General features: G+C 39.8%; 1 protein-coding gene across 2 annotated transcripts; it reads right to left on the reverse strand.

Annotated features, from left to right (window-relative positions):
- Positions 1-25949, reverse strand: LOC122563472 (uncharacterized). 2 transcript variants are annotated; one of them, XM_043717224.2, is made up of 7 exons: positions 25808-25949; positions 19044-19161; positions 15221-15390; positions 13862-14025; positions 9976-10132; positions 6143-6273; positions 1-973 (listed from the first exon to the last, which is right to left on the reverse strand). In XM_043717224.2, the coding sequence occupies exons 1-7, from the start codon at positions 25878-25880 to the stop codon at positions 266-268; spliced, it is 1521 nt and encodes a 506-aa protein (XP_043573159.2). In that variant the 5' UTR covers positions 25881-25949; the 3' UTR covers positions 1-265. The 2 variants fall into 2 exon arrangements, with proteins under 2 accessions (XP_043573159.2, XP_043573160.2); XM_043717225.2 differs by lacking the exon at positions 25808-25949 and adding an exon at positions 19248-19391.

The raw sequence follows: 25949 nt of genomic DNA on the forward strand, positions 1-25949 counted from the left end.
TTGTCAAAAATATGTAAAAAGGTTTATAAATGTATATATATTACATCGTCAAGTATATTGGAAATGTCAAACGTTTTAAAACACTGAACATTTAAGGTTATAACAACCTTGTGAATACCTTTGAAATAGATTCAATGTCCTGTTAAAAATATTCATTCCAATTAGAAAACAATATTAAGATTATGCAAAGTGTTCCTGCAGTATATTGATCAAACACTTCAGATTTAGACAAAACCTAAATGAGTGCTTTTTTCTCGATTTCCCATTACCGCCCTCCAGGCAGCAGTGCAGGAAGACGATAGGTGAAGTCACATGCTTGAAAGTTCAAACCACAATCAAGAAGTGGCTCAGTATCAGACAAAGGACCACAATCCTTATTATCACCAACAGTCTCATCATCATCATCATCACAACACAGTATCTGGACAGACATCAATGGGACATCACCATTGCTCCTTTGTTCATCAAGATCCAGCACAATAGAATCAATACCATTTCTGAAATGTTTGCTATCAAGTACATCAGAAGAGAAACAAACTGGGTTAGAAACAAGAATGTGAGATGTAGTCCGTGGGACATGTTGTAGTCTGTGATCAGTGTGGTCTGATTCCTGATTTTGTAAGTCAACAGCACCAATAGCAGAAACAGTGAAGAAATTTGCTTTCCGATAGCCTTCTGCATTAGGTACCTGGTGCTCAGTATCATCAGGTGTTTCAGCTTTGTCAAACATTACTCCATCAGGAATCCATCGTCTGTCTGTGTAATTACAACATTCCGTTTCCCCATCACTCTCGTCTGAGTCATCACCATTATGCAAAAAATTGACTTCTTTCAAAAGATTACTTTCAAGAACAATATTTTGTTCACATATTTCTGCCTCACTTTTTTCAAAGCAAGTAACGATCGACAGCTCACATAAATCTGGTTGAGCAACTGCCATCTTTTGTGTAAAAGTTGTGGGCCACGTGAAATCCTAATAAAAGCAAAACTAGTTTAGTGATAAAGCAAAGGATGCTTTGGGTTTATAAAACATTGTTAGGAAAACGAAGCATAAAAGTAACATATAATTTTACCTGTCGTATGTCAAAAAATCAACAATAAATAATAATTAAGTATTGATATTTTTGAGGATTAGAACACTAATTTGAGAAAACAAACCCATAAAACGTGTTTAGGCAGTAACCGTCAATCACACTTGGTGCAAATTAGAACAACGGAGAAGCTGAATCCATGTCTTTTCCCCGGGGTCGGGGAGTCCTGAACTACAGGGCATATGTTTAGGGTGAGAGGAGAAAGATGTAAAAGAGAACAACGGGGCAACTTTTTCACACAGAGGGTGGTATGTGTATGGAATGAGCTGCCAGAGGAAGTGTTGGAGGCTGGTACAATTGCAACATTTAAGAGGCATTGGATGGGTATATGAATAGGAAAGGTTTGGAGGGATATGGGGCAGGTGCTGGCAGGTGGGACTAGATTGGATTGGGATATCTGGTCGGCATGGATGGGTTGGACCGAAGGGCCTGTTTCCATGCTGTATGTCTCTGTGACACTTATCCTGCGAAGAATCTGCATATTCTGTGTACATCAGCTCAGATGTGTCTTTGAGTAAGTTCGGAAATGACCAGCAAAAGTAATCTAAAATATTCCAGAAAAGAGCCTTTGTACAAAGAAGGAAAGCAGAATGTGAAATTAAAAATCACAGATAAATTGAACAATGTACTCAGACTCAGAATTAAATCTTGAAGGAGAAAGGTAATTAACAGAAGTACAAAAATGTGTTAATAAAATGAGGAAATGAGAAAAGAATAGGAAATGCATACAGAAAAAATGGGAAATACAAAAGAGAAAAAGGAAAAAGAGAAGATGAACTGTGCCAACATATCCTGAAGGAAGTTATTCCTTTAACCTTGGAACATTACACAAAATATTGGTTTATAGTCAAGTTTCTGAAAAATCAAAATAAGTCCCAAGCTTCTAAAATATTTCACTAATAGAAAAACCAAGAGGCAAAAAGGAGAGAGGAACATAAATAATCATGAGTACCAGAGAAGAATTATTGGGAAAACTAACGAAACTAAAAGCTAACAGGTGCCCTTGACTTGCACCCAAGAGTATAAGAAGTGGCCACAGAAGTAGATGTTACATCAGCTGCAAACGTCCAAAACCTATTGATTCTAGATGGAACGCACTGGATTGGAAAGCTACAAATCTAACACCTTTATTCAGGAAGGGGCAGAAAGCAAGAAACAATAGGCCAGTTAGCTTAACATCTGCTATTTGGTAAATGCTGGAGCCTATTATTAAGGGGGTAGTAGCAGGTTAGCTAGAAAAGTATGATACAAACAGGTAGAACCAACATGGTTTTGTGAAAGGGAGAACGTTTGGCAAATGTAATGGAGTTCTTTGAGGACATCACAAGCAGGTGGATAAAGGAATAACACTTCACATGATCCCAGAAAGACATTTGATAAGGGGCCAGTCAAGGTAGTGCTGTGGGATACATGAGCATTTAAAGGAAACAGAGTGTTGAAAAAAATGGATAATTTTCTGTGAGCAAGGGAATTACTAGGGAGTGCAACAGTGATCAGTGCTGGAGCCCCAACTATTGGTGATCTATTTGCAGATTATACAAATATAGGTAAGAAAGTAAGTTGTGGGGAGGATACAAAGGGACACAAATAAGTTAAATGAGTAGACAAAAATGTGGCAGGTAGAGTATAATGTGTGAAAATATGAAGTAGATCACTTTGGCAAGAAGAATATAAATTAAATGGAGACTGTGGAATGCTGCAGCACAACTGGATCCAGATGTCCTTGTACATGAATCACAAAGTTATCATGTGGGAACAGAAAGTAATTAGAAAGATCAGTAGAATGTTGGCCTTTATTGCAAGGGAGATGAAGTACAAAATTCTTGCCACAACTATATAGGAGACTGGTGTGATCATATCTACAGTATTGTTTACCGTGTTGATCTTCTTACGTAAGAAAGGTTATACTTCAATTGAAATCAATTCAAAGAAGTTTCATTGGGTTGATTCCAGGCATAAAGGGATGCCCTTATGAAGAAAATTTGAGCAAAGGTGACCCCACAATGAAGTATAGATGAATGAGAAGTGATCTGATTAAAGGACAAGACTTTGATGGTATTTGAACAGAGTAGGTGCTAAAAGACTCCTTCCCATCATGAATAATTATTAACTCAGTTGTAAATTTAAGAATATAGCAGCGACGACTGAGCCACTGAATATATTCAAGGCTGCAGTAAAAGCAGTTAAGGCCACAATATGATTTATTGAATGGTGGAACAGACTCGAGAGCTGAACGGCTTCTTCCTGCTCCTATTTCTTGGAGGTTAATGAACACCTACAGTGCAGAAAGAGGCCATTTGGCCTACCAAGTCTCCAGAAACCCAAAGAAGAGCATTCCACCAGAACAGAGCACTCATCGTAGTTCCATAACCCCATATTTCCCATAGTTAATCTACCTAGCCTGCACATTTCTGGACACTACAGGGCAATTTAGAAAGACTAATCCACCTAACCTGCACATCTTTGGATTGTGGAAGGAAACCAAAGCAACCAGTGGAAACCATGAAGACACAGAAACAATGTGCAAACTCCACACAGACAGTCACCTGAGGCTGGGATTGAATCCTGGTTTCTGACGCTGTGAGGCAACAGTGCTAACCACTGAGCAACCATCCCCATCTTATGCTCTTTCAATTCAGTGAAAATAGAGCAAGTGCTTTTGTAGGTTCACAGATAAAGGAAGCATAATATATCGAGTGAAGTTCCAACATCTAAAAATATCTTTATACAGTTACACTTATACGTTTATACCAAATCGATCCAGATGCTTTTGTTGCAAGGTCTACTTAGTGGGAACAAAATCACATTCTAAATCTCTGCTTAGGTTTACTGAGTCTAAATTAAGTTTCTGGTTAATACAACATATCAAATAAAGACACGGACAAAATAAAATTACATTATATACTTGTTCTGATCCACTTTTCATTCTTAGAGTACATGACCCTGTGTGCAATACTGCTTTTTGTTTTCATGAAGAAGTGCCAGTGTTCTTGGGAGGTACACTCCCGGGCAATAAAATAGCTGTGTAAGAACAAATCACTCCAGGTGTTAGAACATAGAACATAGAAGAATACAGCGCAGTACAGGCCCTTTGGCCCTCGATGTTGCGCCGATCCAAGCCCACCTAACCTACACTAGCCCACTATCCTCCATATGCCTATCCAATGCACGTTTAAATGCCCATAATGAAGGAGAGTCCACCACTGCTACTGGCAGAGCATTCCATGAACTCACGACTCGCTGAGTAAAGAATCTACCCCTAACATCTGTCCTATACCTACCCCCCCTTAATTTAAAGCTATGCCCCCTTGTAATAGTGTTGGAGATCAGAAATAAAAACAGAAATTATCTGGGAAATGCAGCTAGCAGCAGTTTGGGACAGGAAAACAAAATTAAAGCTTTGAATCGAATACAACTTCTTCGGAACGAAGAGAAGCTGGAAAATGTTGGGTTTTCTTTGCTGTTGACAAGGGGAACTAGATGTGAGTGGAACAGATAGTGAGCAAGCTTAAGGAACAGAATCGCATTTTCTGCTTAGGAAGACTGCAGCCTTCAGGACGCAACATTGAGTTCAACAACGACAGAGCATAAATACAGTGCTCAATTTTGAAGACACCAACTCGTGTACTGTTTCCATGCAGTCATTCTCAGCAAAGCCAAAGTATCTTTGAATGTTCACATCATCCACTAATGCCTATTTTGTATCTATATCTAACCTCTACTACCATTAACAGCCCCTTTATCCTTTGCTCTGGGCCACATCTACTTCATTCACATCTCCACCACCAACAACATTAAAACTATCAAAATTAACCCCATTTGTTCCAAAGAAGAGTAAATAAGACTCAAAATGTAAACTTTGTTTGTCTCTCCACAAAAGTCAGACCCCAGTTGCTCTATCAATATCTATTCTTAGTTTTTAATAAGTGTCTCAGCGACTATTGAGTTATGAGGAAATGTTGATGAGGATACAACTGACTGAGCTCCATAAAATTCTGAAAATGACAAAGTTGACTCAAACAAATAATTCACACCTGAAAAAACAGGGACTTTAAATAATTTTAATATCATTATATAGGAAATTTTAAGTTAGAAAATAGATAACTGAGAAGTTACAACTGTTTTAGGACAGGTGGATTGCAGCAATTCAAGAAGGCAGTTCACCGGCAGCTTCTCCACATTGTCACATATCCCTGATAAACTTTCGTCCTCTTGCTTCTCAAGAATCTATCTATTCTGCTTTAAAATTATTCAAGGACTTTGCTCTCACCACCTTTTGAGGAAGAAAGTTCCAAAGACTCAATGCTCAGAAATGAAATCTACTTATCCCGGTCTTAACTGGGTGACATTCACCTATGTACTGTTCTGTATTCTTCAACAACAGAAAACTGCCTTTGCACATGTACCTTGTCAAGACTCTCATGTATCAATCAAGTTGCCTCTTGCCCTTCCAAACTGCAGCAGATCCAAGACTCGACTATCCAACCTTTTCTCATAAGAAAACCCACCCATTCCAGCATTGGCCTTATACTTCTTCTCTTCCAATAAGAAAATAATTAATACATTTACATCTTTTCTTAAATAAGGAGACCAATACAATACACAATTCTCCAGATGTAGAACACAAGATCTCACACCAAAACATAACCTAGGAAATTTATTTGGAGGGAAAGTCTGAGATCCAGTGAAGCAGGTCTGATTCCTTCATCAGAGTGAAAAGCCAGCTGATCTCTAGTTGTTCAGATCCAGCAAGGTGAAACAGCAGGTATGTTCAGTTCCTGCAGCTCGCTAACGAAATTCAAACAAGGCCCAATTTCAAAAATGGTAAGGCAGGCAGGCAGTGGACACAGCCATTTCACACCTGCTTGGTATGAAGTGTGGAAATAAAAGAGCTGTTTGAAATACAGTGAGCACGTGCATTGAAACAATAAGAGATAACCTTCTGGACAAAATTAGTTTTTCTGGTTTCTTAAATTTCCCATGTTTCTTATTTAAAATGCTGCTGCAATATATAAAGACAACACATAGTATTTCAAATTAGTTATACAAACCAAGGCTGATGGTATTTTCATGTTTGAAGGAATGCAGATTACACTTTTCACAATCAATGCAGTCACTAAAATTAGAAAGAATGTTCCCAGCACAGGTCCTATTATCCCAAGAAACTTCTCAATTTGGTGTTCTATAAAAAAAAATTAAACATTTATGCCTGCAGCTTTTAATATAAGACTATCAATGTTATTTACTAAATCAGTTTGAAATTATTTTTATAATGGACAAAATTGCTTTTGTTAGTTAAATGAAACAAACTGTTGCCAAATGACACAAAATGCAACTTCATCACAATAAAAATGCTCTTTTGTTGTTGCTTCTAGTTTAATTTTTCAGAATGATGCTCGATATCTTAACTTGCCTTTAATGAAGGAAACAACATTTTAAATGTACACACCACAGAATGCACAATTTGTAAAGTTCAGAGAGGTCTGGTGTTTTGGTACATGAATCACAAAAGGTTAGTTGACAGATACAACAAGTGATTAAGGCATTAAAGAGAATGTTATTGTTTCATGCAAACGAAATGGGATAAAGAAGTGCTTTGCTACAGTTGTATATAGCATCGATGAGACCCTTTGGTGTTCTCATTTGAGAAAAGATGTAAATGTTAGATGCAGTTCCGCAAAGGTTCACTCCCCTGCTACCTGGGTGAAATGGTGTGGTGAATCACAGAGTAAGCTTTAACAGGTTGGGCCTCTATCCACTGGAATTTAGAAGAATGAGAGGTGTTCTTATTGAGACCTAAACAGTGCAAAGGAAAATGACAGGCTGAATGTTAAAAGCTTGTTTTCCTTGGGAGAGAGACAAGAATGAGGGAAAGCAATTTAAAACAAAATCCCATGGAGATGACAAGGAAGTTTTTCTCAGTGCCATGAGTCTTTGTAACTTTCTTCCCCAGACAGCAATGGAAGCAGGAGCAGTGAACACTTTTGAGGTACAGACAGATTGACTCCTTTGTTAGTCAACAATTTCTAGTTATGTGAGTAGGCGGCAAATTGGAGTTAAGCTCACTATTAGATCAGAAGCCTTTGAATGGAGTTGGGGGCCAAATGGCCTACGGCGCACTTAATTTGTTTGTGCGTATGAACAGTCAATAGCAACTGAAACAGTCAAGTCTTAATGTGTACTTTTCACTGTAGGAAACACTAACTGAGTTTCAGAATACTTGAAAACTAACAAGCTACATTATATCCAAAAATTCTTCACTTTTAACAAACAGAAAAACATATATGAAAAACTACAAATGCTGAACAAAACAAGATTCCCTTTCCAAGTGTGGCCATAAAAATATTGGAGCTTTGATTTATTTTTTGGTATTTTGTGGTCTGCAATGAATGTGGACATTTATTTCTTATTTTTGAATAACTGGGTTTTTCAGTTGTGTGAAGCTCTTTATCTTTGCTATTTTAAGAGTTAATTATTTTCATGTTAAAACTAATTTCATCTCGACAGGACATAATCTATTATTGGGAGAAGACAAAGGTTCAATTTCTTTTGCAAAAGAGAAATTAATGAAATTAATGTATTTGAACTTGACCAAAGTGACCAGTCAGATTTGTAGACAAACATTTTTTTATCCACTTGTGGAGCACAGGCTTTGCTGCCCACCCCTAGTTGCCCCCTTGAGAAGATGGTGGTGAGCTGCCTTCTTGAACCGCTGCAGTCCATGTGTGGAGGCAATTTCAAGATTTTGGCCCAGAGACACTAAAGGAACGATGATGTGCAAAGAAGGTTTACCAAGATGCTGCCTGGACTGGAGGGCTTGCCTTATGAAGAAAGGTTGAATAAGCTCAGACTTTTCTCTCTGGAGAGGAGGAGGAAAAGAGGAGACCTGATCGAGGTGTACAAAATAATGAGTGGAATAGATAGAATCAATAGCCAGAGACTTTTCCCCAGGGCAGGATTGACTGGTACGAGGAGTCATAGTTTGAAGATATTAGGAGGGAGGTATAAAAGAGACATCAGAGGTAGGTTCTTTATGCAGAGAGTTGTGAATGCATGGAATGCGTTGCCAGCGGTGGTGGTGGAAGCAGAGTCATTAGGGACATTTAAGAGACTGCTGGAATGCACATGGATTGTAATGAGTTGAGGAGTACGTAGGTTAAGTTACTATATTTTACATTAGGATTAAATCGCGGCACAACATCGTGGCCAAAGGGCCTGTTCTGTGCTGTATTTTTCTATGTTCTATGTGGAGGAGCCAGTGTTGGACTGAGTGGACAAAGTTAAAAATCTCACATCACCAGGTTATAGTCCAACAGGTTTATTTGGAAGCACTAGCTTTTGGAGCCCTCCAAATAAACCTGTTGGATTATAATGGTGTTATGTGACTTTTAACTAAAAGGATGTGACATATTTTCAAGTCAGGATGGTGTGTGGCCTGGAGGGGAACCTGCAGGTGGTGTTGTTCCCATGTTATCAGCTTACCTTTTCTTTCTCATTGGAAGTGATCATGGGTTTGGAAGGTGCTGTCTAAGGATCTTTGGCAAATTTCGACAGTCCATACTTGTAGATAGTATACACTGCTGCTACTGAGCGTCGGGGGTTGAGGGAGTGGATGCAGCGCCAATTAAGCTTCATGGATGTTTTTGGAGCTATCCAGACAAATGGGGAGTATTCTAACACACATCCGACTTGCAAATGAACAGGTTTTAGGGGTCAGAGGTGTGTTACTCATCACAGTATTCCTAGCTTCTGGCCTGCTCTTGTCACCACTGTATTTATATAGTTAGTCCAGTTAAGTATTAGATAAATGGTCATCCCCAAGGATGTTGATAGTTGGAGACTCTGTAATGGCAATGTCACTGAATGTCAAGAGGCAGGAGTTAGATTGACCCTTTTAAAAGATGGTAAAAGTGAGGACTACAGATGCTGGAGATTAGAGTCAAGATTAGAGTGGTGCTGGAAATGCACAGGAGGTCAGGCAGTATCCGAGGAGCAGGAAAATCGATGTCTCAGGAAGGGCTGATGAAGGACTCCTGCCTGAAACGTCGATTTTCCTGTTCCTCGGATGCTGCCTGACCTGCCTTTTAGAAGATGGTTAATGCCTGGCATTTGTGTGGCTTGAACATTACTTGCCATTTTTCAGTCCAAGCATGGATACCGTCCAAGTCTTGTTGCATTTTTAACATGGACTGTTTCCATATCAGAGGAGTTTGTGAAATGGCGCTGATCTTTGGTGAACGCCCTCACTTCTAACCTTATCATGGAGGGAAATTGAAGGCACATGTGGCTTGCTGGACACATGGAGGTGTCAAATTGCAACTAATTCAGATACATAAACTTTGTTAATTCCTTGTAGACAAAATATCCTCTTTGAGTAGATGTTCAATGCACGTCAGATATCGGGAGGAACAAAGAACCCGACAAGGAGAACAGTTTTCAATGACCTAATATCGAAAGAAGATCCAAATTAACATAACCACCCAAATGGCAGTGAATCCAGAGCAGACTCCTGGCACTCCCAGCCTCGAGTTGAAGCCCGGTCTGGTCGGGAGGGTGGGGGGGGGGGGGCCGTGCTAGTTGCCAACGCAGACTGAGTTGAACAGAATATTATGCTGAATTTTTTAAAAATGTTCTCATTTATTCCTAAGATTTTGTACTTTTGTATCTAAGATAGTGTGAAGATCTGTAATGCTGGACTTATGTCTTTAATTTTCTAACTTGATCCTCAGAATTTGTACTGAAAAATCTGTACCTAAATATATTTCTACCTAAGATAGTGCCATAAGTGGCGACTTTCACTGTACTTACGTGAAGACATTTGAAAATAAAGCTAATGCAGAAAAATGTTATCACATCCATACACACCAGAATAAGGCAAACATACCTTTTGCCTCCAAACTGAAACAAACTGGGTTGGATAAATTGCTAGATTTCTTTAAACTCTGGTAAATGGACTTGGCAGATACGCAATTCCTATAACCATGCAATTCGCTTTTGGCAATTTGCACTGAGTTGTCAAGTTCACTTCGTTTGATTAGTGTCTGCCAGAAAGAAAGAATACGAATTTTAAAATCTTTTGATTTACTTTTCAAGTTCCACATTAAACAGATTAACATTAGTACCAAAGACAACAGTACATTGGAGCAGCAGGAGGCCATTCAGCCACAGAGTCTTCTCCACGATTCAATGAGATCAGGGCTGATCTGATAATTTTCAATTCCACATTCTTGCCTTTTCCTTATAAGGCTTGACTCCATACTGATTAAAAATCTGTCTACCAAGAATCAGTCATGATCTCTTTGAAGGAAGGAGCATCTGTCGAGTTTTTGCCATTCACTCTTTTCTGCACTGGTGCAAAAATCATGATAAATCAATTGCTGAATAGTAAATTTGTAAAGCAATTCATTTTCAATTATTCAGATAGAAATCCAGTATTCTGTATTTTGGCTCAAGAACAATACAAACAATGTCAAAACAATGGTAAACATAGCATCAGACATATCATTTTCTAGTTGAGTAAGCTTTTGAACTTGGCCCATTGTCCAAAAACACTCAGCACATGCTGGTGACTTCACTGGGTATGAAAGGGATAGACAGCAAAAGAAAATGTGGAGCCGCCTGGGCCTATTTTCATTGGCTGGCTCAGAACGTAACCGCGAAAAACATGGAAGTAGGAGCCACAATTATTCCTACAGTAAGGAAGTGCAATGGACAGAAATACATCAGATGTTAATATGCATTTAATATATTAATTAACATATAACATCTCAGTCTTGAAACTGAATGTATGAATACAAGAACTCAAGGTCATTTCATGTACACTCACCATATCTCTTGATGTTTTGAATTTGTGGTAAATCAATCAAACTCAGTCTTGAACATACTCAGTGAGTAAGCAATCAAGACTATATCATATAAGTGTCAAGGTCATGATGGACTTCAACCTAAGCTTTTAAAAGAGATGTATATGTATGTCAGGAATAAAAGAATGACCAGAGTAAGATTAGGGCCAGTCAAGATCAGTAGTGGGAAGTTGTGCGTGGAGAACAAGGAGATAGGCGAGATGCTAAATGAATATTCTTCACCAGTATTCACACAGGAAAAAGACAATGTTGTCGAGGAGAATACTGAGATACCTGCTATTAGACAAGACAGGACTGAGGATAGTAAGGAGGAGGCGTTAAGCAATTCTGAAAAGTGTGAAAATAGCTAATTCTTTGGGGCCAGATGAGATTTATCCTAGGATTCTCTGGGAGGCTGGGGAGGAGACTACAGAGCCTTTAGCTTTGATCTTTATGCTGTCATTGTCTACAGGAATAGTGCCAGAAGACTGAAGGATAGAAAATGCCCAAAACGTCGATGCTGCCTGAACTGCTGTGCTCTTCCAGAACCACTAATCCAGAATCTGGTTTCCAGCATCTGCAGTCATTGTATTTACCCCGGATAGAAAATATTGTCCGCTTGTTCAAGAAGGGGAGTAGAGACAACCCTGGTAATTATAGGCCAGTAAGTCTTACTTCGGTTGTGGGTAAAAAGTGTTGGAAAGGATTACAAGAGATAGGATTTATAATCATCTAGAAAGAAATAACTTGATTAGGGATAATCAACACAGTTTTGTGAAGGGTGAGTCATGCCTCACAAAACCTTACTGAGTTCTTTGAGAAGGTGTTGAAACAGATGGATGAGGGTAAAGTGGTTGATGTGGTGTATATGGATTTCAGTAAAGCATTTTATAAGGTTCCCTATGGTAGACTATTGCAGAAAATATGGAGGCATGGGATTGAGGGTGATTTAGCAGTTTGGATCAGAAATTGGCTAGCTGTAAGAAGACAGAGGGTGATGGTTGATGGCAAATGTTCATCCTAAGTTTCAGTTATTAGTGGTGTACTGCAAGGATTTGTTTTGGGGCCACTGCTGAAAGAGGTCATAGAAGGATGGGTTAGTAAATTTGCAGATGACACTAAGGTCGATGGAGTTGTGAATAGTGCGGAAGGGTGTTGCAGGTTACAAAGAGACAGATAGGCTGCAGAGCTGGCAAATGAAGTTTAATGTGGAAAAGTGAGAGGTGATTCATTTTGGAAGGAGTAACAGGAATGCAGAGTACTGCGCTAATGGTAAGATTCTTGGTAGTGTAGATGAGCAGAGAGGTCTCAGTGCCCAGGTATATAGATTCTTAAAAGTTGCCACCCAGGTTGATAGAGTTGTTAAGAAGGCACACAATGTGTTAGATTTTATTGGTAGAAGGACTGAGTTTCAGCGCCATGAGGTCATGCTGCAGCTGTACAAAACTCTGGTGTGGCTTCACTTGGAGTATTGCATGCAGTTGTGGTCACTGCATTATAAGGAGGATGTGAAAGCTTTGGAAAGGGTTCTGAGGAGATTTATTAGGATATTGCCTGGTATGGAGGAAAGGCTGAGGGACTTGAGGCTGTTCTTGTTAGAGAGAAGAAGGTTGAGAGGTGACTTAATTGAGATGTAGAAGATGATCAGAGGATTAGATAAGGTGGACAGTGAGAGCCTTTTTCCTCGGATAGTGATGGTTACCATGAGGGGTCATACCTTTAAATTGACGGGTGATAGATATAGGACAAATGTCAGAGGTAGGTTCTTTACTCAGAGTAGTAAAAGCGTGAACGCACTGCCTGCAACAGTAGTAGACTCACCAACTTTAAGAGATTTAAATGGTCATTGGATAAACAAATGGACGATAATGGAATAGTGTGGGTTAGCTGGGCTTTAGATTGGTTTCACAGGTTGGTGCAACACTGAGGGCCAAAGGGCCTGTATTGCGCTATATGCTCTACGACTAATGAGGCGATAGAAGCATTGGTGTTAGCTTTCCAAAATTCACTGAATGCTGGGAGAGATTCATCAGATTAGAAATTAGTAAATATTCAAGGGAGGTAAGCAGAAAAGAGGAAACAATAGGGCAGTTCGCTTCACATCTCTTGTGGGGATGTTCCTAGAATCAATCAGCAATGAGGTTATAACTGGGCAATAAGAAAAACACAAAGTAATCAGTCAGCATAGTTTTGTGAAAGGTAAATCATACTTAACCAATTCTTTGAAGGAGTAACATGCACTGTGGATAAAGAGGAGCCTGACAGACTGTACATGGGATTTCCAAAAGGCATTTGACAAGTAATCACACAAAAGGTTATTACACAAAGTAATACCTTACGTAGTAAACAGCAGTACAAAGGTCTGCAGAAAACATGGAGTGTGCACAAGGGTCTTTCTCACAATGGCAGGATTAAATCAGTGGGGTCCTGTCGGAATCTGTTGTGCTCTCAACTTTTAACAATTTATATTAGTGTCTTAGGTGAGGTGATCAGAACAATTCTGGTTAAATATACAGACAGCACCAAGGTAAGTTGGAAAGTATATTGAGATGACACCTACTATCCATATCCGCCTGCATCTTGTTAAACGAGTGGACAAAACTCTGACAGAAAGAAAGAAAAAGCTGTGTATTACTTAAAGAATTGCAGAATTTCTGAGGTATGTGGGATCTAGGCATTCTAGTGAGTGATTCACAAGAAGTTATAACGCAGGTACAGGAAATGATTTAAGGTTATCAGAATGTTATCCTTTACTATGTTCCAAAATTAATACTGTGTGGATTCAAATTCCACAACTGTGAATTTCTGGACTGCAATATATGTCAATGTTGAAGAAGTTAAATTTACAATAAAAACCAGGAGGACAAAGCAATTTACTACTATAGCATCATATTAAGACATTACAGGGTTCAATAAACTAATACGTACCCTGACAGGTTCATTCACATCCCAGATTACCACTTCGTAGATCAGCTGTTTTAGTAGACATGCATCCAGCACTTCGTTTTTGCATTGTTTTAACTTAACTTGGAGATGCACCATTAAAGATTCTTCTTCAAAAACTATTTCCATTTGAGGTGGACCTAGTTCCACTTTGAAGAAAAAAGCATTTTGCAATTTATCAAAACAGTTGCATTTTAGCAACATAGCAATTAACATGTAAGTTTGCTCGCTAAGCTGGAAGATTTGTTTTCAGACGTTTTGTCACCATAGTAGATAATGTCATCAGTAAGCCTCCGGTGAAGCACTGGTGGTACAGTCCGCTCTCTATTTATGTGTTTAGATTTCCTTGGGTTGGTGATGTCATTTCCTTTGGTGATATCATTCCCTGTTCTTTTTCTCAGAGGGTGGTAAATGAGATCCAAGTCAATGTGATTATTGATACAGCCCAGACTGGAATGCCATGCTTCTAGGAATTCTCGTGCGTGCCTCTGTTTGGCTTGTCCTAGGATGGATGTGTTGTCCCAGTCGAAGTGGTGTCCTTCTTTATCTGTATGTAAGGATACTAGTGAGAGAGGGTCATGTCTTTTTGTAGCTAGTTGATGTTCATGTATCCTGGTGCCTTGGAGCCCATTTACCACCTTCTGAGAAGAAGAACAGGAAATGACATCACCAACCCAAGGAAACCTAAACACACAAATGGAAAGCGGGTCATACCACCAGTGCTTCATTTGGAGACTCACTGATGATGTTTCCTGTATCGTTATGAAACATCTGAAAGCGAACCTTCCTGCTCAGCGAGCAAACCTCCATCCAGAACTTTAACATGAGCTACAAATCTTCTCAAATCTCGCTCACAGCAGTTAACAATTTCGAATTGGATATCATGGTAGAATTAATATTCCATTCTGGTATTGTTCACCCTAAACAAACAAACCATTAACCAATTAAAACCACTTTAAATAAAACAGACTGTTACGATTCCAGTGATGTTACTATTGGACAAGTCAGATCTCAATAAGAAATCTGGTTTGATCATGTTCTGGGTATTTTTTAATTGATGTGGTGTCCTTCCATTGAATCATAAGTACACAAAGCTGTGCATTTAGTTTTAACATAAAAACCAAAATAATTAAAAATTAAAATACAAGCTAATTCTAAAGCAGGAATTATTTAAAGGAAATGGATTTCCCTTGGCATGGCGACAATCCTGTCAGCAGGATACTACTTAAAGGTACGCAGCAGAAATAATTAGTGACAACTGAAGTTTTAGGATGAGACCAATAAAACAACTGTTTAGATAACATACTAAAGTAATGCTCCTATGATTTATAATAAACTCTGTACCATCATAGAGCGGAATAAATCCGTAAGTTGAAACAACTGGAGTTTCATGTAAAAGGCTTCTCACTCTGGCTTTAAACTCAGAGTAGCAATTTTTAATTGTACACGTAACATCACAGATTTTTTCAGATGGAAACATACAGTTGGCTGTTTCAATCCAAACATTCTTGGGCCTGAAAGACAAATGGAAACAAAAGTTTATTAATAGATAATTTTGAATTTTTTTCTGTTACATTGTACACATTAATGTATATTCATTTATTTATTATGCATACTTCAGAGTTTAACCATCGCAATATTTAATGACAAAATATTTGCCATGAAGTTTTTACTGGGTATGTTAGAACTTTCAGTTGAAGATTATTGTAGATTTGATGAAGATGCAATGTATTTTCTGGGGGATATAGGATCTAAAACAATCAGTACAAATTGATTCAAAAGAGGAAAACACACTGTCAATGAAAGTGACATAAGTGCAACTAAAAATAGTTAACTTCTGAGCAAAAGTCATTCTAAGTCAGCAGTACTTGAAAACAGAACAGAATAAAATTCTACCACCATTTACCAAAGATCTCACTCCCTTGAACTCCCAATTTCTTCAGGCTATCCTCATATATACTCTCGGGTGGAGGGGTACAGATTTGGTCTGCTTTCCTGCTTAGTTCTTAATCTTATCTGTTGTTCAACATGTGAGGAGCAACAAAGATTTTTAACAAGGGCGTTCCAATGTGCCTGCTTGAGCTGTAGTTTCCTTTGAACCATAGAAAGTAGGAGCAGGAATTGGCCAGGAATAGAGCCTGCTGTACTATTCAATTTGGTTATGACCTACCATCCAACTCAGTATTCCTCTCCTGCTTTCTCCACATTTCCTTTGATCCCTTTTGCCAAGAAATATGTCTAACTCCTTCTTGAAAGCATTCAATGGTTTGGCCTCAATTACTTTTTACAGGCTCACCACTCTCTGGGTGAAGGAATTTCTCCTTATCTCAGTCCTAAGTGGCCCACTCTATATCCTTAGATTGTGAGCCTGAGTCCTGGACTCCCTGGTCAGCAGGAACATATTTCCTACTAAATGTTATAGGTTTCTATGAGATCTTTCCTCATTCTTCTTAACTCCGGTGAATATAGGTCTATCTGATCCAATTTTTCTTCATACATCAGCCCTGCCATCCCAGGAATCAGCTTGGTAAATCTTTGTTGCACACTCTTGACAGCCAGAACATTTTTCCTCAGGTAAGGAAACTAAAATTGCGCACAATACTCCAGGTGCAGTCCCACCAAGGCCCAGTGCAATGCAGCAAGGCATTCCTGCTCCTGAACTTGAATCCTTGGTATAGAGAGACACCCAGGTTTTATTACATCTCCCCTTTTCCCAAACAATCGCCATTCTGCCTGCTTGTTTTTGCCATCAAAGTGAATAATCACTTTTTTAACCATTCAACTTGTTCAAATTATAGTGAAGCGTCTCTGCATCCTCCTAACAGTTCACCTTACCACCCAGCTTTCTGTCATCTACAAACTTGGAGATATAACCCACTCTAAATCATTAATATATATTGTGAATAGCTGGAATCAATGCTGATCCCTGTGGTTCGTCATTAGTCAAGGCCTGCCATTCAGAAAATGACCCATTTCATTCTACTCTTTCATTCTGTTCCAGCCAGTTCTCTATGCATGTCCGTGCATTGCTTATCAACTCAAGCTAATAAAATGAGATAATTATAAAGCAAAGAACACTTGCTCGCATTCACTTCTACTTAATATGCTAAAATTGATAAACAGAGGAAAACAGACCATCTAGTGGTCAGCCAGAAGTGAAATAGGCAAAACATAATTTTTTTCCAGCTCACCAAGCAGTTTGCAGTCCAGGAAACCAGAGAGCAGAAAATGAAAGTGTAAAGAGCTCTGTAACCATGAGAATGTTGAATCTTTCTCAACGGCTCGGAAAAAAGCCTTCCTCACAGCAACAGTAAGGGGTGAACCAAAACTGGACAAACATTCTGCTGCTTATTCCAACACAGTTGATGTACATCTTGCATCCCCAACTCCCAAACACAACTACCTACCTATGCATTGATAATGAAGGACAGTGAACCACATTAGCACATTAACTTTTGATTAATAGCTTTCTCTCAATTTCCTATCAACATAGTTTCTTGTGAACCTGCAAGACCCTTTGTCTCACCCTCATTGGTTGCATTTTTATCTGCCTGGGACCTAAATTCCAGAATGCTCATCCTAAACTCTCAGCATCTCTGTCCTCTTAATAAGATCCTGAAATTCTACTTCTTTCACCAAGCCTTTGATCGCCAGGTCCAACACTGACAAATTTTACTGCACTTGCTGAGCAGAGACACCTTGGAGTGCAGGTTCATAGCTCCTTGAAAGTAGAATATCAGGTAGATAGGATAGTGAAGAAGGTGTTTGGTATGCTTTCTTTTATTGGTCAAAGTATTGAGTACAGGAGTCAGGAGGTCACGTTGCTGTACAGGACATTGGTTAGGCCACTGTTGGAATATTGCGTGCAAACTTGAAAGGGTCCAGAAAAGATTTACAAGGATATTGCCAGGGTTGGAGGATTTGAGCTAATGGGAGAGGCTGAACAGGCTGGGGCTGTTTTCCCTACCATCCAACTCAGTATTTCTCTCCTGCTTTCTCCGCATTTCCTTTGATCCCTTTTGTCAAGAAATATGTCTAACTCCTTCTTGAAAGCATTCAATGGTTTGGCCTCAATCATTTTTTACAGGCTCACCACTCACCACATCGGAGGTTGAGGGGTGACCTTATAGAGGTTTACAAAATTATGAGGGGCATGGATAGGATAAATAGACAGAAGTCTTTTCCCTGGGGTCGGGGAGTCCAGAATTAGAGGGCTTGGGTTTAGGGTGAGGGGGAAAGATATAAAAGGGGCAAATGTTTCACACAGTGTGGTATGTGTATGGAATGAGCTGCCAGAGGAAGTGGTGGAGGTTGGTACAATTGCAACATTTAAAAAGGCATTTGGATGGGTATATGAATAGAATGGGTTTGGAGGGATATGGGGCAGGTGCTGGCAGGTGGGACTAGATTAGGTCGGGATATCTGGTCAGCATGGATGGGTTGGACCGAAGAGTCTGTTTCCATGCTGTACATCTCAAATGACTCTAAGACTCTATAACAGTGCTATACAAATGAAAGCTGTTGTTGTCTATGAAGTTCAAATGAAGCTGACAAAGAATATGTCACCTCAGTCCATAAAACCATGCTGCTCTCACTATATAATGACTGAGAGAAGAAACCAGATATCATTATGTCCTCTGGAAGCGCCTCATCAAGTGGCTGGAGAAGAGTTGGAATGGTACTTGCAGCTTTAGGTTTCCCTCAGTGAGAGGCCACTAAAGCCCTAAGATGGGAACCTGCAGGGATGGTTGGTCACTTGATATAAAACAAGTGGATCAGTTCTACTCAACTGTTAAAATTTATAAAAACACAAGACCCAACTTCAATCTGCTAATCCCACTTTTCTCAAGATGCTGAGCATTTCCAGTTTGCCTGCTATTTTTAAAAATCAAATTTCCAGAATCTGCAGTATTTTGCTTCTGCAGAAAGTAAATCTGTGCTTTTTCAAAGGTGATTCAAGATTTAAAGTGAGCACAAAGCTGAGATAATACAGCACTCCAGCTAGTAGCCTGGTGTTGTGGCAAGAACTCCAAACCCTACTGGCATGCATACAACATGAGGCCATAGCTAAGTTTACAGAATTACAAATCAGCACCACAATGTGCTACAGGAAAGTTCATTTACAAAGTGAAAAGAATTTAAAAAGATAATTTAATTCGACATTTACATTATTTCCACGCTGTATGTGGCTTGAGGAGGATGTTCTTCAGGGGGCATCCAGGTCAAAAACACACTGAAATTCTTTGAACTCAAGGTCAAATTTTGAGCAGGAATCAACACATTACCTGAGAAAAGCAAAAAAAAAAACTATAAAGGAAAGAATGCAATATAAACACTCTCATATTCTACTCAATCATTAGTAAATAATTACCTCCAAGCTTCAAATGTGTATTTTGAATGAGGAAAAATGTATTATAATATGCTTTTATTTGAGTTAGTCATCCTGAAGAGGTTGAGTGATCTATTTAACAATGAGCTGCTTTTTGTTGAACACTTGCATGACAAGTCACTGTTGCTAAAATCCAACAATATTTTCAACCACCATCATTTTTCTGAAAGTATATGCAATTAAAATACTGTAATGAAACATCATCAGACTTGTAACGCAAGATGTAAACGAATTCATTTAATGTAAATAAATCATCCAGTTCATGAAAAGATTAAAAATGATTAGGCAGTAGTAGACAGGCAGCTTTTAAACAAAAAGATGTAACCGCTAACCACAACGTCTTAGCAAGTGTGACAGGAAATTGGACATGCAACAACATAATCATTCTCAGAAACCTTCAATCTGAGCAAAGTAGAGAGAAAAGTTTTTTAAAAATTAGATCATTCCACTAAGACCATGCTATTTCAAAATCTATGGATACAATTATTTAATACCACTTGTTTGATACAGCTCACTAAATACTGCAAGATTTATCTCTGAGCAAATGAAAGCTGCAACTTGCACTTGCTTTTAGGGGCTTTTAAAAAAATCAAGTTTCTATTCAAATTCATTTCTATAACTTCAAGTACAAAATCTATCTGGATCTGGTGCAATCAGATTTACAATGTAATTTAATTTCTTTGATGTATTTTAACTGAACTAAGAACGTGTTTCACAAGAAAAAGCATTTTACATCAGTGTGTAATTCATTGCGTATTTCTGAAAGTGACTTAAAATTAAAGACACTTTTGCTCGCTATTTTTGTGTGCTGTAGTTAGTACTTTAGTATTATAAAAAATACAATCTTTTAAATTCTGCCTTTCTCCTTATGGTTAAAAGCTTTGTTTTTTGGAATCTGCCATCAACAGAACCAAATGATTAATTTATTCTGGGACACGGACAGTTTTTATTTAGATGGGGAGGCCTCAATCATAGTGCCTTTTAATCATGTACAAAACAATATGGAAGCTCCAGTTATGCTCGAAGTACTCTCTGCTTTAAGTCTGTGAACTTTTCCATTCAGTTATGAATTTTGGATAAATTGTACAACAAAAATCTACAATTCAAGCCACAGAGCTGGTTGCCTCAAATTTGAGGCAATTTCAATAAAAATTAAAACTAAAATACAAATAGCAAAGCAAAATCCACATACAATTAGCCAGAACATAAAAACCACTGTTCTCTGCTTTAAATCTGCTATCCCTAAGCCTAAAACTATGATGACCATGCTAGATTGCCCCAAAAGAGGAAACATCATCTCTACGTCTACTTTGTCAATCCCCTTTAGCATTTTATATACCTCAATTAGCTCCCTCATTCTTCTAAACACGAGACAATATCGATCTAAACTGCTCAGCTTTTCATAAGACAAACCCCTCACCTCTGGAATCATTATATTGCTAGTCACCAGTTTACCAAAGCGAGAGACAGTCTGGCCTTTCAGAACTATTCATTAGCATTTCGCAGTCCAATTCAAATTCAAGACTGCTCTCTCCAGTTCCTGGGGAAAATCAGACTTGAAAATATATTGCTGTTCCTTTACTGTTGCTGGGTTAAAAACTGTGGAACTCTAGCTCTAACAGCAGTGCAAGTGTACCTACACCAAACAGACTGCAGCAGATTCAAGGAGACAGTTCACTACCATCTTGTCAAGGGCAATAAATCTGGCCAACCAGGGACATCCATGTCCCACAGAGAATAAGACAGTTCACGATCACCATCTCAAAGGCATTAGCCGAGCCTGCAAAGCGCACACGCCAGAATTTTTAAAAAGAGCTGAATGATCTAATCCTGTTCCTACATCCCCAAACGTAGGAAAAAAAGATAATTTTTAAGGACATGCTACTTCATTATATGGGCATAATGGGGAAGCTAGAATTGACCTTTTCAAGAAGAGAAAGTTGGGAGGAGATTTGATGGTGTTCAAAATGATGACAGGTATGTGCAGAGTAGAAAGTAACTGTTCTCATTGTTGGAAAAATCAAAAACCAAAGGGCACTAATTTGAGGTGACTGACAAAACAATCAACAACATGAGGAAATATTGTTTTGTGCACTGATTAGCATGTGGTGTAGGCAGATTCAGTCAGCGCTTTCAAAGGGGAATTGGAGTAGCAACTGAAGAGAAATAAAATTGCATGGCTGCAGGGAAAGGGACAAGCTGAGTTCCCAATGCAGGGAGTCAAGCAGGGACTTGACAGGCAAATGTCCTCCTACTGTTCTGTAACCATTCGATAATCTATGTAAACCTCAACCACTCTCTGTGATAGCATGTTCCACATCCTCATTACTTTCTGGGCAAAGAGGTTTTACATAAATTGACTATTTTTCAAAGTAAATATTTTACATCGATAGCCAAAACAAAAACCAAAAGTACTGGAGGAACTGAGCAGGCCTGGAAGCAGCTGTGGAAAAAGCAACAGAGTTAGCACTTTAATTTCAGTATGACTCTGCTTCTAAGAGTTATATCAGACTTTTCTTAAAAAATGTCTCTCTCCCCACAGACCTGCTGAATTTCTCTGACTTTGTTTTTATGACAATTTCCAGTTCGCAATATTTTGCTCTTATTATATTGATAGCTCCAAATTTTGCTCATTCCAATTAGTTGAGAACACACATGTGAGTGACAGAGTTTTTAAATCAGCATGGAAAGAAGCCCTTCAGCCCATTGTCTCTGTGCCATAGGATCACATGATTTAGGCGCAGAATTAAACCATTCAGCCCATCAAATCTGCTCTGCAATTTGATCGTGTCTGGTATGTTTTGTATCCTCATTCTCCTACCTTCTCCCCGTAACCCTCAATCCTCTTACTAATCAAGAATCTGTCTTAAAGACACTGAATGACTTGGCCTCCACAGCCCTCTGCGGTAATGATTTCCACAGATTCACTACTCTCTGGCTGATTCAACATCCTCATGTCATTTCTGAAGGGTTGTCCCTTCACTCTGAGGCTGTGCCCTCAGATCCTAGTTTATCCGACTATTCAAACAATGAAAGAGGCCCTTCAGACTTGTCCATGCCGAACAGATTTCCTAAACTGAACTAGTCCCATTTGCCTGCATTTGGCCCATAAACCTTTCCTATCCACATACATGTCCAAATGTCTTTTAAATATTGTAATTCACTGGTCTCTACCACTTCCTCTGGTAACTTGTTCCATAGATGTACCACCCTCTGAGAAAAATGCACCTTGGGTATTTTTCAAATGTTTTCTCTCTTACCTTAAACCTATACCCTCTGGCTTTGGACTTCCTTACACCAGGCCTGAAAGCTAAAGGGATTAGAGTATGGGGAGAAAGTGGAAACATGGTACTAAGTTGAATGATCAGCCATGATCACATCGAATGCTCCCTGATCTTTGACTCAGGCACAGTGGGCTTGGTTCTGGCTCAGCCCGAGCTAATCAGCGCTGAGACAGCTTCTTGTCCCAGGCCCTAGCTCCAATACCAGAAGCAGCTCAAGATCCTCCAGGACAAAGCATATATCCCAACCCAATCTAGTCCCACCTGCCAGCACCCATATCCTTCCAAACCCTTTCTATTCATATACCTATCCAAATGCCTTATAAATGTTGCAATTGTACCAGCCTCCACCACTTCCTCTGGCTGCTCATTCCATACACGTACCACCTTCTGCGTGAAAAAGTTGCTCCTTAGGACCCTTTTACATCTTTCCCCTCTCACCCTAAATCTATGCCCTCTAGTTCTGGACTCCCCGACCCCAGGGAAAAGACTTTGTCAATTTATCCTATCCATGCCCCTCATAATTTTGTAAACCTCTATAAAGTCACACTTCAGCCTCCGACTCTCCAGGGAAAACAGCCCCAGCCTGTTCAGCCTCTTACCTGGAGGTCAAATCCTCCAACCCTGGAAACATCCTTGTAAATCTTTTCTGACTTGTTGGGCCGAAGGGCCTGTTTCCACACTGTAAGTAATCTAATCTAATCTACATGCAGAGAAAGAATGTGAGATATCAGCCAGGAATGCATTGGAATATTTAAATCGAGGAGTAAAGGTGGCAAGCCGCGGGGTTCTGGTATCAGAGGAGTGGAGACTTGTGAAGCAGGGAGATGTTTCCAAGTAGAAACAGATGGCCTTACTGATGGCACAAAAATGACTTTGGAAGATCATTTCTGCTTCAGATGTGGCATCAAGTTTGCGAAAAAATTGGTTTAATCTCAGTCTGTTGCCAAATAGGGGGATGGATTGGAAATTTCTGCTCATCTGGCACTGAATGTTAGGTAAGCTACCTAATAATTCAGCAACAGAGGAGTCGAAAGAGCTGGCAACAGCAATGTAGAACTAGGCATTGTCACTAAAACTGTGCTTTCATGTTATATTGCTGACAAACAGTATATGAATAAGAAATAGGTGGGGACCAAGAATAGATTCCTGGGTAGAGGAGTATCTTTGGAGGCCATACAGTCATAGAGATGTACAGCACAGAAACAGACCCTTTGGTCCAACTTGTCAATGCCGACCAGATCCATTTGCCAGCACTTGGCTCATATCCCTCCAAACCCTTCCTATTCATCTACCCATCCCAATGCCTTTTAAATGATGCAATTGTACCAGCCTCCACCACTTCCTCTGGCGGCTCATTCCATACATGCACCCCTCTGCATGAAAATGTTGCCCCTTAGGTTCCTTTTATATCTTTCTCCTCTCACCCTAAACCTATGCCCTCTAGTTCTGGACTCCCCAACCCCAGGAAAGAGACTTGGTCTATTTATCCTATCAATGCCCCTCATGATTTTATAAACCACTATAAAATCACGCCTTAGCCTCCAACACTCCAGAGAAAACAGACTCAGCCTATTCAGCTTTTCCCTACAGCTCACATCCTCCAACCCTGGCAATATCCTTGTAAATCTTTTCTGAAGCCTTTTAAATTTCACAACATCCTTCTGATAGGAAGGAGACCAGAACTGTACACAATATTCCAAAAGTGGTCTAACCAATGTCCTGTACAGCTGCAACATGACGTCCAACTCCTATACTCAATACTCTGAACCAATAAAAGGAGCAAAAAGAGAAGACAGTGCAAGTGATTCTTGAATAAATAAGAATGGACTAGATGAGTGTGTTCAGACTCAACAAAGCAACAGAGGAGGATTAACAAAGACATCTACTTTATACTGTACAAGGCTCACGTATTCTGTACATTTAAAGAGATTCCCCCACCATTCTTCAAAAATCCATCGAGTATTGACTTAAGAATTTTGAACCACTCCTCATAGGACAACCCATTCTTGGAAACCTCCTCTGGACTAGCACATCCTTCCTTAGATACAGCACTCAAAACTGCTCTCAATATTCCAATTGCGGTCTGACCAGAGTCTTATACATCTTCTCTACATTAGGGAGATCAAATGTAAATTTAGGGAACGGTTTGCCAAGCATTTCAGACAAGCCTGAAGAAGCTGATCAGCCCTCCTACTCACCGCCCATTTTAATTCCCATTCCCACTCCCTTTCTGTCATGACCATCCTTGGCGTCCTCCACTGTCACAACAAACCAAACTACAAATTGGAGAAATAACACCTCATCTTCCTCCGTGCAGCCTACAGCCTGGAGAACTCAACATACAGTTCTCAAATTTCAAATAACGTCCCTTCCCAGTACCTCACCCTTCCTTCCACTGCTCCCTGCCACCAACCAGATTCATTCCTCCCATTGACCAATAAGGTTTGTACCATCAACCTGTCTTCCCCTCTCCCCATTTCACCAACCTGTCCCCGCCACCCCCTTTATCTGCAGCTCTCCCTGCACCCATCCCCAGTCCTGAAAAAGGGTTATACCTGAAACATCAACTTCTCCATCTCCTAATGCTGTCTGGCTTGCTGTGTTCTTCTAGGCTCCTGTCTGTCTACTTTGGATTCCTAAGAGAAAGTAAGGACTGCAGATGCTGGAGATCAGAGTCGAGAGAGTGGTGCTGAAAAAACATAGCAAGTCAGGCAGCATCCGAGGAACAGGAGAATCGACGTTTTGTGCATAAGCCCTTCAAATTCAAAGTCATTCCTGATGAAGGGTCTTGTCCGAAACGTCGATTCTCCAGTTCCTCGGATGCTGCCTGACCTGCTGTGCTTTTTCCAGCACCACTCTCTCGACTCCAACATCTCCAGTTTTATTTTGTCTCGGAGCTTTATTGTGCCTCGGCTGTACATCCCGGCTCTCCATCCCCTGTGCCTGTCTAAAACAACATTCCCTCTCTATTGTCTCGATCAAAACCTCTTCACAGAATCACAGCCACTTTACAGCGCAGGAAGAGGCCTGCGGCCCATCGTTAAATCAGCATCTTAGTTGTAAAGATGTTAAGTTTATTCTGTGAGAATTCCAGCTTGTTTAGCCTGTCCTCCTGGTTCTGACCTCTCAGTCACGGCCTCAATACCCGATGCCGGAGTGTTTTTGTTTAAATATTCTCCAATAGAGAGAAACAAAGAAGGGAACCTGCCGCAGACACATGGCCCTGAACCCGCTGACACAATTAAACCGTCACACTACCGAGCACATCAATGATGAAGATGTACAGGATGATGTGGAGGCGGCCTGTTCCACTGCACGGTGCCGTCTCCATGGTACCCAGGAGCGGCCGAACCGCGGCCTTACGATCCACAGGCTCCAACCGCCGCCATCTTGCTCACCC

Source organism: Chiloscyllium plagiosum, unplaced genomic scaffold, assembly GCF_037043375.1.
Source record: "Chiloscyllium plagiosum isolate Xiang-an unplaced genomic scaffold, Cpla_swu_hap1 HiC_scaffold_30, whole genome shotgun sequence".
Classification (NCBI taxonomy): domain Eukaryota; kingdom Metazoa; phylum Chordata; class Chondrichthyes; order Orectolobiformes; family Hemiscylliidae; genus Chiloscyllium; species Chiloscyllium plagiosum.